Here is a 12624-nt window from a genome sequence, read left to right as displayed (position 1 = left end):
TTTCCAGTATTGTGGCTTTTGCTTTATTTGGAAAAGTTTGTTTTGGGTCTGTTGCTGCCATTCTGATGTCCATTGGTGAATACATAACTGTTTTATGAGGAGTTTACAGTCCATATAAGGAATCGAGGTAAGTGAAGACACTGGGTTGATCGGATTTTTTGCTGCTTGATCTGCTTTTTCATTTCCCTGGATTCCAGCATGCCCGGGAATCCAGCAGAATCTTACGTCTGTGTTATGATCTGTTAGATTAATTAACTCTGCTCTGATTTCTTTCAGGATTGGGTGAGAGTTCGGACATTTATGTTGTAAAGAGGTTACTGCACTCAAGGAATCGGTATAGATTATCATCTCTTCATTAGACCTGTTTTTGACGTGTTCGATAGCCATTTTTATTGCATGAAGTTCAGCGGTGTAAATACTGCAACTTGGGAAAAGTTTTTGAGAGATTGAACAAGTGGGAAGAACTACTGCAGCGCCCACATCTGTATCAGATTTGGATCCATCAGTATATATTTGCAGGCAGTGTTTGTTTGCTAATGCATGAGCTAAATGTAGCTGCTGTATATTTTCATTGTTCAGCGCCTGTTTTCCCCATTTTCGAAAAACGTCATCACATAAAGTTTTAAAAGTGGACCATGGAGGCTCTATTTCTCCGGTACCTTGGTGGATATTGTCGAGTGGGACACTCCAATACTGAGCAACATACTTCAATCTGATTCCAGCAGGTTTATTTTCATTTGGTTTGTTCCTGTAGAGATTTATGAAAGACGGGTTAAAGAGGTAAGGACAGATAGGATGTGAGGGCATACTCCGAAGCTTTGCAGCGTACGTAAGCAGCAGCATCTGTCTCCTTAAGAATAATGGAGGTTCATGTGCGTCAATGTATAGACTATGCACGGGAGATGTTCGAAAGGCACCTAGAGCTATTTTAAGTGCATTATGTTGAATGGTATTTAGGGACTGTAATGCTGACTTTCTAGCTGAGTCATATACGGGTGCACCATAGTCTAGTCTGGATCGGATTATGGTTTTATATAAATGAAGAAGGGAGTATCAGTCAGCTCCCCATGATATTGCAGAAAGAACTTTAAGGATATTCATTTTTTTTAAACAAATAGTTCGTACATGCTGTATGTGTTTCATAAAGTTTAATTTCTTGTCCAATATTAAACCTAGGAATTTAATATTGTCATTGACTGGAATAGCATGATTTCCCAGGCGCAATTCAGGATCAGGGTGCAGTTTTCGTTTCTTGCAGAAGTGTATAGCAAACGTTTTCTGAGGAGATAGTCGGTAGCCATTTTGTAACATCCATGATTGCGTTTTGTTTATTGACAGTTGGAGTTTCCTTTCAATGGAGAACATATTTTGCGAGTGACTGGATATAGTGAGATCGTCAGCATAAAGGTAAGTTTCTACTGAATTCGGGATGGCTGTTGTTAGAGTGTGTATTCTAACTGCGAAGAGTGTGGCACTGAGGACTGACCCTTGTGGGACTCCTTCCTCCTGTATGCAGATTTTCGAGAGTGAACTTTGAAAACGAACCTGAAAGGTTCGACATTCGAGAAAGCTCTGAATTAATGATGGTAAATGTGCCCTTAGTCCTAGGGCATGTAAGTCACGAAGGATGCCATGATGCCACGTGGTTTCAAAAGCTTTCTCTATATCTAAGCTCACCATGACCAAATGTTCGTTCTTTGTGAACGCATTTCGCACATTTGCCTCAGCCTTAATCATAAGGTCTAGAGTAGACCTGTTTTTACGAAATCCAAACTGATCATTGTTCATAGTAGTTTGAGTTTCAAGATACCAGGTAAGGCGACTGTGTACCATTTTTTCCAGAGTCTTACCCAGGCAGCTAGTAAGTGAGATTGGCCTATAATTATGCGGGTCTGATTGGTCTTTTCCTGGTTTTGGAATGGGTAGAACAACAGAATGTCTCCAAGAAATTGGAAAATAATTTGCAACAAATATTCGGTTGAAAAGTTTTAGGAGAGAGTAACGAGTTCCCTCATTTAGATTCTTTAACATTAGGTAGTATATGCCGTCTGGACCAGGTGCACTATTGGCTGAATTTTTTAAGGATTCTTCTAATTCATACATGGTTAGTGGTTTATTATAAGAGAGGGCTGACTTCGTTCCGAAATTTATTTTATATTTTTCAGTTATTGTTTTGGCTTTTAGGAAAGTTGGATCATATGCGGTTGAGGCAGAATGGTGAGCAAAAGATTCCGCGAGGATGTTTGCAATATCCTCTGGAAGGGTTATCTCTTGTCCTTTATAGATGATGATTGGGGAAGGAATTGATGGAAACTTACCAGTAAGGCATCTTATTTTCTGCCAGATTAGTCCTGCACTTGTCTTTAGTGACAGATGAAGCAAAACGAATCCAAGATTCCTTTTTAGCTTTTCGCCGGGTGTAGCGAGCATGGGCTTTTAGTTTCTTGTATATAATGAGATTAGCAGTGGTTGGATTCTTTCGAAACTGGTTCCACGCCTTGTTCTTCTCTCTCTTAGCAGTGTTACATGCTGAATTCCACCAACAGTTTTTGTGTTTCGATCCTTTATTTGAAGTTTGAGGAATGGTAGTAGCAGCAGCTGTCAACATTTGTTCTGTGATATGTTTAACGGCGTTATCTATGGAGTGATGTTGGATAATATCATCCTCTAGCGTAATACTAGATGCATATTTATTCCGGTCAGCTTTTGAGAATTTCCATTTAGATCGATTGCTTACTGGTAAGTTTGTCGTTGTGCAGAGCTTACAGATTATAGGAAAATGATCACTATTTAATGGGTTCTCTGAGACTCTCCAATCGAAGTCTGGAAATAATGTGGGTGAGCATATCGACAGGTCTATAGCAGAGGTTGAGCCTGTTGGGAAATGGACATAGGTGTGGGAGCCTGTGTTAAGCAGAGTGAGATTATTCTTTACAAGAAAAGCCTCTATTGTGCGTCCCCGATTGTCTGTCTGCAAAGATCCCCATAACTGGTGATGCGCATGAAAATCGCCCAACAGGCAGAACGGAGAGGGTAGTTGTAGGATAAGGTCATTTAGTTCAGTTATCGAGCAGTTCTGATTTGGTGAGATATATATTGATACAAGTGTAAGCGTTTTACCAAGAGCAAGGCGTACTGCAACAACTTCTAAAGTGGTTTGTAGGGGTATACGTCTGGAAGGGATTTTACTATCAATCAGTATAGCTACACCACCATGTGGAGAGATCCTGTCATGCCTGAAAATTGTATAATTTTTAACTGACAGTGTCACTTGCGGAGAAAGATTTCTTTCTTGTAGACAGATGCCTACTGGATGATGCTGATTTATCAAATCATGAATATCGTCTATGTTGCTATGGAGGCCTTTACAATTCCATTGAATTAACTGATCCATTATTTAGTTTTTGAAGTAGGTGTTTCTGACTGTTTTTTGGATCCAATCTGTTTATGGCGTTCCAATTTTATTTTATCTTTTCTCGGGAAAGTGGGTCGTGCAGCGTCCATGTCTTCTTCAGCATGTATTTCTAAAACTGTTTCATCGTTATGAATTTTGTCATCAATTTCCATATCTGCGGTTAGAATCTTTTGAGGTTTAATATTTCTCCTACTCTCAGTATCTGAGTGTGATGGAGTAATAGTTGGTGGTACAGTGACTGGGGTATTATTTGCTTGGTCTTTTACATGTTCTTTAGGGGACTCCAGCAGACTCGCTAGGATGGCTCGTGCCCAGTCAGAAATGGATGTAGCTGGTGGTATGGACACTTCAGTTTGAGTTCCTTCCGATTTGTGTTTTTGTGTTGCGGCTGCATATGTGAGTTTGGGTAGTGAGAGTAAAACTTGTTTCCTTGCTTCTTGGTAAGTCACTTTGTTTTCTATTTTGTACTTTTGAATCTTCTTTCCAGTTTTCCAGGTTTCACAGATTTTCGAGTAAGCTGGATGGTTACCTTTACAGTTTGGACATACTGATGTTTGTGCTGGGCATTCTGTTTGTGTGTGTTCCTTAGATCCACAGTTGGGGCACACTGAAACCCCTCTACACACTGTTTGAGCATGGCCCAATTTTTGGCACTTGAAGCACCTGAGAGGATTGGGGATATAAGGTCGAATATGGCAGTTCAGATATCCAGCCATAATTGTAGTTGGAAGGATTGGTGTCGAAAAGGTCAGTATAACACTGCGAGTGGGAACTAATTCACCGTCTTTCTTGATTTTAATTCGCTTTGCCTGTACAACTTTTTGGTCTTGTAGCTCTTGGACTCGGTAACATTTATTAAGTCCCATTCAGACAGCACTCCTTTGGATGAATTTAAGGTGGAATGTGGAGTTACTGTGACAGGAATATTCGCGAATTTTGAAATTCTTTGCAGGGCTTCAGAGTGCCTGCTATTCATTGTCTCTATAAGTAGATCTCCAGAGCGGAGTCTTTTCACCATTTTAGGTGGCCCAGCAGCATTCTCGAGACATTCCTGGATAAGAAATGGAGAAAGTGCACCTACTTGTTGACTTGTTTGAGAATGTATAATAAGAAACAGTGGTGTTTCCTTTTTGGATCCTTCTGTTCTTTGTCTCTTGGGATGGGAATTGTCAAAGTCAGTTTGGTCTATCCTTGAATAAGTTGAGGCATGAGGCTCAACAGACAGATTACGGACTTCGTGAGCCATGTTTGCTCCTTTTAGCCCTTGGCAGAGAACCTTTTCTACCAAGGTTACCGGCCCCGCCACGGGGAGGCAAGAGCAGTGCCGCTAGAGTGACCAAGCGGTATAAGTTAGTTTGTTAGTTTTAAGGAAAAGAAAAGAAAGGTGGTTTTCCTTTCTTAAACTTACTTACAGATCGTAAGAATAAGTTAATGGTAAATTACCTTAAACGTAAGAAAAACTTTTGAAAATTAACAAGATCTGTCACACTGAGAAGACGCTCTGTAAATCGCTCAAAGAATCGCTGGATCACAATAACGCTTGGCACCCGGGGCCGAGAGTACTCGTACTCGGATTGCCTTCTGCAAGACGTAGGACATTCTCCTCATTGTCTGGCATCCTCGTTGTTCGCTCTCGATTCACGGTACCTCTCGTGAAACAACCAGTCTAACGTAACTTTCTGTGCACATGTGCGAAAATCGTATGACAAAGAGCATGCCTGTGCGGGAAACGTTGCTGGTACAAGCGCAGAGCGGTGCGCCCGTTACAGTCTGCAGCTCCACACGCGAGGTGCATGTTGGCCAGTTCAACTTTTGAATACGCGTCCATCCTACTGCCTCGGGAACCGGTTTGCAAATGCTGACTTCCAGCGGGATCGCTGTTCACGCGACCTCCCGTTCAATGTCCTCTACCGTCAAGAAGGCATTTCGGACCCTGCAATGCTATGTAATTCCGATTCGTCTTTGTGCCCCCTATACCTCCTGCAAGTTTGTCGATCACACTAGTAGTTAATCACCCTATATATATATATATATATATATACACACTTTTTTTTTTTTTTTTTTTTTTTGCTGATGCTGTATAAACTTGCTTTCTTGCATTATTTGCCACTATTAATACTAATTACTATACCTGGGCACAAGATGCACCACCCTTACATTATTATAATATAAATATATACATTAAATTTCATATTATGAGAGTGTTTAATGACAAAATAAAAAGAATAATCTCTGCTACACAGGTTAAAAAATGTAATAACTTCACAATAAAATATTAAAGAAAAGGCATCAGGATTAGACATATTAATATTATTTCCACTTAAATAACGGTTTATTAAAATGAAAAACTAATTATATGTTTTTAAAAATGGTAAATAATGCACCATTTTAATATCCGTATAATTAGTCTGTCGTCTTAATAAACTGTCAAGTCAGTGGAAACAATATACAGGTAACCTTCGTATAACACGATAGTTAGGTTCCTATAAAATGTCGTGTTGTGTGATATTTTATATCCATGTTATAAGGGAGTAAGAAAAAGTACAAGTGGGGGTTCCAAAAGTTAAAAAAATACACTATTTCATTAACAAAATGTTAACAAAAATACATCATTCTAGATTTCGTGTATCTTCTGCTCTCTTTAAAAAAATCAGTATTCTTTGATTGTTTGCTTTTGCTTGATAAATCTTTGTGAATTTCATCATATGGAACTAAGCATTTTTGAATCCCTGCTTCCTTTTGAAATTTGGGCTCCTTTCATTCAAGAATTTGCATTCAAAAAATTGCTCAGCTAACTTTATGCCTTCCCACATGCTTTTTAGCATAAAATTTGGAAGTTTAGAATTTTCATCTGTGCTATCATCCTCTGAATTGATTTGGTTTTACCTCCAATGCCATTTCCACCAAGTCCGCTTCACCAGCCTTTTTTCAACCAGTAATTCTTGAATATCTTCAGTAATCATATCTTTATTTATTTTTTTAGGAGCATCGCCAACTTAGGCCATGTTACTCTGTGTATATTGTCTGTAAATTGTGTGTCCTGAGGTCAATTTTCTGTTTTGCTGGACGAAAAACCCCGTGTTTCCAGGAGAAAAAACCATGCTACCCTTGCCTCAGCCATGTTGTGAAAAAAGATCCATAAAAATTCTTCCTGTCATCGACAGGATTCGAACTCAGGTCTTTTCCACTTGGTGTGGGGAGGAGGGCGATTCTATCAACTATGCTACCCACGAGGGCTTCAGTGGTCATATCATCAAAGCATAGCAAGCTCTACTATTGCACCAATTCCGTTTGCTGCTGGTTTGATCATATTTCCTGAATGAACTGACTCTGTCCATACATTTTTTCAATACGCATCTGTTGATAGTTTTATTTCTTTCAGCGATAAAGCTATGATTCTGATACAGTCCACAACTGAGAAATGTTTCCATGGCTCCATTACTTCAACAGATACAGAATGAATTTTTTCCAAAATCCATTGTAACAATTTTCTGATGTAATGAGTTTTAAAGGCAGATATAATGCCTTGATCTAATGGCTGAATAAAAGAAGTTGTATTAACCTAGTACAATTGTGGTGTTAGGAACATAACTTCAACTTTTGGATGGCCTAGTGTGCTATCCAATAGCAATAAAACTTTGAAATCTAGATTTTTCCACAAATTCAACAAGCACAAGTTCAATAGTGCAGAACATAACACAGGGATTTCTCAACAAAATAAAATACAGGGATTTCTCAATAATTTTTTTTGACTAGCGAGTCAACAGCAGGGATTCAAAGAGTGGAAATATTTAACAATTACATTCAATATAATAGCAAGGTTTCCCCCCTCCCCTCACAAAAGCTCAAAAATACCCTGTTATATGAGATTTACCGAAATTCTCTAACCATGTTATATAAGTACCGTGTTGTGCAAGGATTGCCCCAATTTATCAATCATGTTAGAGCAAAACTGTGTTGTAGAAGTACAGTGCTATATGGGGGGGTTGCCTGTATTATTAATATCCACAATAAAATTTAACTAAATTTGGGATGATTAAAATTTGGTGCAATCCACAGAATGATAAACCCTAAAAAACAACAGCAAGACATGAAGATAAGCCTATAAAGACCAACAATGTGATGCTCTGAATAATAGGTGATTTGGATATCATGCTAGAGAAAACGGAAGGTGTATTTCTCTGAAATATGTTTTCCCATGAGATCAATTAAATTAAACAAAATAATGTCTTTTGACCGTAAATAAATAATGTGACTTATTTAACATAACACAAAATATTCATGTAAAGTTTAGTTATTTAATACACTCAATAAAATGCTTACAGGTGTCATTTTCGAATTTTTGTTAAACTATTTCAGGTAGTGCTACATGCAAATCAATGACCAATCCTTAATGGAGAAAGAAGCACACTTACTTTGTCCTTATTGGAATGAAATTTATCAATTTCATCATTGTAATAGTTGTCTGAATAAGGATCCGGTTGTAAATCTGCATAGGATGTTTCGTCATCAGAACCCAAAATATTAGATTGGGGTACTGACACTTTTCCTCTTCTGAGAAATTAATGAAGGGAAAAAAAGGAATAATAATAAAAGAATTTTTAGATAAACACAAAAATAAGCTTTCCCCATATAAATAACATTAAGTTTCATAAATCATATAATGCAATTCACACTTACAATAGTAGTGATAACAGTAATAAATAATTATATGCCTTTAACACATGTAAACAATGATATAATGCAAACATATAAATACATATATATGTCAACAACCAAACAGTACAAAATGTAGAACTGACAACATATAAATATAACATAAAAATTTTTGAATACAAACTTTAGCATGCCAGTATCCAATGCCATTGTGTAGCAACTTGACATTGCAAATGTCATAAATATATAAAGAAAATTAGTTCCAAATAAGCTGTGATAAAATATAATTAGAACAAGATAGCCCATATATGACATAGTCCATGAAAATACACATTGGTCCCCATTATTTTTTTAAATTTTCAGTATGCGGCTTGTACATATGAACAAAGTGTGCAAAAAGTCCTGTAAAACTCACACCCCAAAATGCACTGTTGTTATTATTATTATAAGCCATATGGTAAGGAAGCCTAAGGCTTGTGCTGCATCAGCCAAAAAAAAAAAAAAAAAATCCCGAGTTACCCTGAGTGAGAGAGAGAGTCAGAAGTAGAAAGGAATCGCCAAGAAAGAGAAGAATGATGATATTCAGCTCAGGACCCTGGGTGTGCCAAGCACATACTCACCAGATGTGAGCCCCTAGGATGTTGATGTTCTAACAATTGCAGTTTCTGGCGTGCGTGCCCTTTCATGTTCTCTAATGCAGTTTTTATTAGAGATGTTATAAGTTATGTAAGCAATGGTTGATGAGTCTCCGTACCCTAGAGCAGAATTTCTCAAACTGTGTTCCATGAGATGTGAACCACTGTTCTGCAAAAAATTGTATTTAATAATTTAAAAATAAATAAATAAAACAAAAAAAATTTGCATATTTGTAGCGCACACCACTTTTGTATCATTATAGTATTTAACATTATTTTTTTTTTTTTTTGGTTATTAATATACTGGCATAGACTAATAATCAAATAGACCACGGAACACTTTATTTTGGTGGGGCTTTGCATAGAGATGTATATATAGAGGTAATGACACCTACAAAAAAGTAGCAATGTGGTGATCTAGTATGCCATTCATATAGCGATTTAGCCTGTAGTACACGGGTTGAAGGAGAGGAGGAAGCGAATCGATATCATAACTAAATTCACTTCCTTGTATAAATTTTTTTTTTTGATAATTATTAGTATTTCGAAATATTATTATTAAAATATGTGACCATGGATTTGTGGTTAAAAAAAGTAACTTTAAAACGAGAAGCAAAATACTTCTAGTAATGGAATTGTGGTCGATGAAAACGAACACAATATTGTCACACTTCAAAGTGAGGATGAACAATTGCAGCCTTCTGTTCCCCAAAAATCCTTAGTGAAAAAACAGGAAGCAACTAATAAAAGACCAAAACAAAAGTATGATGACAGTTATTTGAATTTCGGCTTTACATGTGTTGGAAATAAAGATGCTCCTGATGCACAGTGCGTCATATGTAATAAAATATTATCAAGTTCTTTGGCTGCCGCTAATACTTGTATTCCATAAGTGTTCCACGAATATGTTGTGAGATGAAAAGCATTCCGTGACTAAAAAGGTTTGGGAAATGCTGCCCTAGACGAGGGGTCAGCCCTTTTTTGAGTGAAGAGCCATTTTTGATCTAATTAAAAGAATCCGAAGAGCCACACCTCAGCTCAATTTCGGAGGGGGGGGTTTAAGAAATGGAATAGAGTGGGAAGGTGTTCTATTAAAAATATACATAATATTATTTATTTATTAATACTGAAAAAACGACAAACATCCAATTAAGTAAAAATTAATGCGACTTTTGCTGCTGAACTTCTTGAGAGATTCTCTCAACATTGGGCAAGTATGTTGTAATTTTCATCTTTAAACATGCTGAGAGACTCATCATTCAAATGGTTTCTTGATTTATTTTTAATATAGTTCATGTTCAAAAATATTTGTCCAAATGCAAATATTTTCAAATTTATATATGTGTCCAGTAGGCTACTCCACATAAAAACACAATTTTGCCTTGCTTTTTCAACTCATCTATTGCCGTCCACATGTGTAGAACTGCAAGGGCAAGCTTTTGCCTCTCCAAATCCCCAATTTCAGTTTTAAGGCATTTTAGTCTTGCACTCAACATGTCCTTGATTTATAAGTCCTCTAACTCCATTTCAAATTGTGCTTCATCAATTTCAAGGAACGGAAAAAAATTTAACTGAGAAGTACTCACTTCAAGAAGTTTCTTGCTCAATCTTTCTCTTTTGAGTTGACATTTTAAAAATGATAGCAATTTTAATACCATCTTATTTCACTTGTTTAATAATACCACGTCACTGATTTAAAAATTCAAGTGATTTATACATCACACTGTCGAAATAACAGCAATAATGGAACATTCAAGCTAATGGCACATTGAGATCGGATATTTACATACAGCACAGATTTTTGCAGTGCCGAAAAAGAAAACAGCAAGTCACGTGTTTACTGTACTTGTTTACATTCACCATTTTGAAAGTGAATTCTATACTGATATCACGGATTATACTGCCAAAATAGTGATATAGTTTATTTTTAATTAAAAATACAAATATTTGTGTCAAACTTGATATAATCTAAACTATTACAGTACGGTCACCCCGAAAGTTAATTCATATACCCATGTGTACTGTGTCTGTAAATTGTGTGTGTTCTCAGGTCGATTTGACTGTTTTGCTGGATGAAAACCCCAGTTTCCGAGAGAAAAAAGCTCATAAAAGTTCCTTGCATCACTGACAAGATTCAAATCCAGGCCTTTTCCACCCAGTGTGGGGAGGACAGTGATGATAAAACTGTGCTACCAACGCAGACTAAACTTGATGTAATAAAGAAAATAGAATGGGGCATAAGCAGGATTGTATCAATTGCAGAAAATAGCACTGGATCGTCAACATGTTTGTTTTTTATGCGCAGTTAATAAAACTGCATTCTTATATTTCTTCATTTCTTATTTAGCCTTATTATTTCTGCATTAAATATATTAAAAGTAAAACTTTCTAGATAATGAAAAAATCAAAATAACGGCACCTTGAATCCCCGGGAGGTACCGTTATTCTGAAAGTCTACTGTAATATGAATTCACATACATATCACAAACACTACAGTCACACGGATATTCTTTTGTTCCTGTTTTAACTATTTTATATTCGCCACCACCACAACAATTAATCTTCGACACCTGCAAACTAAACTGAGAAGTGTTTGCAACTTGAGCTGAAACTAATGCTATATTTATGTCACCATTCATGCCTGCCGCCACTGTCGTACATGAGGGCAAAAAGTTAAAGAGCAGAAGTTACATGTTCAAAGAGCTGTATACAGCTCACAAGCCGCAGGTTGGCAACCCCTGCCCTAGAGGAAAGGATAGCAATGAGCACACGGGCTCATAAAAGACATGCTGGCAAAACATTGAAAGATATCTAGACTGATTTCATCACCAAATTCAATAAAAATGCGCTACCAAATACAATACGCTGGGCGAAGTTGCTGTTTGAAGGCAGTTTTCAAACAGCAAATGCCACCCCAAGGTCAGGCAGACTATCGATGTAGGCGCCTCCATAGCCAGGTGGGCAAGAGCAGCAGTGCGTAGCACACACTTCTTAATTAGACCGGGGTTCGAGCCCGTTACCACCAAATACGGAGGATGCGGAAAAGTCATGTAATGACCACAACATATCACCGGAGCAATATGGCCTTAGTTGCTAATGCTCCTAAAAACCAAATAACATAGAAAAAATCTAGTTGCATATTCTATCGCCAAAAAAATAAGGAATAAACTTCCTATAAACATGTTTCAAATGTCTTTATTTGAAAGATACTAAATGTTAAATTATAAATACAAAACCATGTAAAATGGAAAAACAGTCATTCTTATGTTCAATTTATGAACATAAGAATGACTGTAATAACATATAATAACAATAACAATAACAAAATATAATAACAATAACAATCTCATGCACAGGAAAAATTACAAAAGCAAGTAGTCCAATGTTAAAATGTAACTGCATCTTTAGAACATTCATCAAAATAATCACTTTGGAAAGTTATAGAAACTTGGATTATTATTTTGTTATTTTGTTATTTTGTTTTTTTTTTAGGAGTATTGGCAACTAAGGCCATATTGCTCCAGGAATATGCGGTGGTCATTCCCTGAGCTTTCCGCATCCTCCTTATTTGGTGGTGACAGGCTCGAACCCCCGGTCTAATCAAGAAGCGTGTGCTACGCACTGCTACTCCTGGCTCCGGAGGCGTCCAGAAACTTGGAGCTCAAATGTCCATAATGAGGGAGTGATCATGTGGAAAAAAAAATAATAATCTTGGCTTGAATGCATATCATACTACATCTGTGAATGGATTAAGAATGCTGTCCTGCATAAACAATATAAAACTAGTGAATGCTTTCTCAACAGTATAAACAATTACTGCAAAATAAAAATTGCTTTTCTCCAGCAAGTATGCAATTTACTGTAGTGCAAAAAAAAAAAAAAAAAACAAAATGTAAATTAAGAATTACACATTAATTG

The 12624-nt window shown here is 36.9% G+C and overlaps 1 protein-coding gene across 1 annotated transcript in view; it reads right to left on the bottom strand.

Annotated features, from left to right (window-relative positions):
• Positions 1-12624, bottom strand: part of Sas10 (UTP3 small subunit processome component Sas10) — a 234556-nt gene that overhangs the window by 151426 nt on the left and 70506 nt on the right. The window contains exon 2 of the mRNA XM_090383933.1: positions 7831-7969. Within this exon, the coding sequence (XP_090240059.1) occupies positions 7831-7969 (139 nt within the window). The remainder of the gene's footprint in view (positions 1-7830; positions 7970-12624) is intronic.

The sequence above is a fragment of the Mastigoproctus giganteus genome, chromosome 10 (assembly GCF_048544385.1).
Source record: "Mastigoproctus giganteus isolate SK-2022 chromosome 10, ASM4854438v1, whole genome shotgun sequence".
NCBI lineage: Eukaryota > Metazoa > Arthropoda > Arachnida > Uropygi > Thelyphonidae > Mastigoproctus > Mastigoproctus giganteus.
Note: the sequence above shows the minus strand (reverse complement) of the source record. Positions and strands in the feature narration are given on the sequence as shown.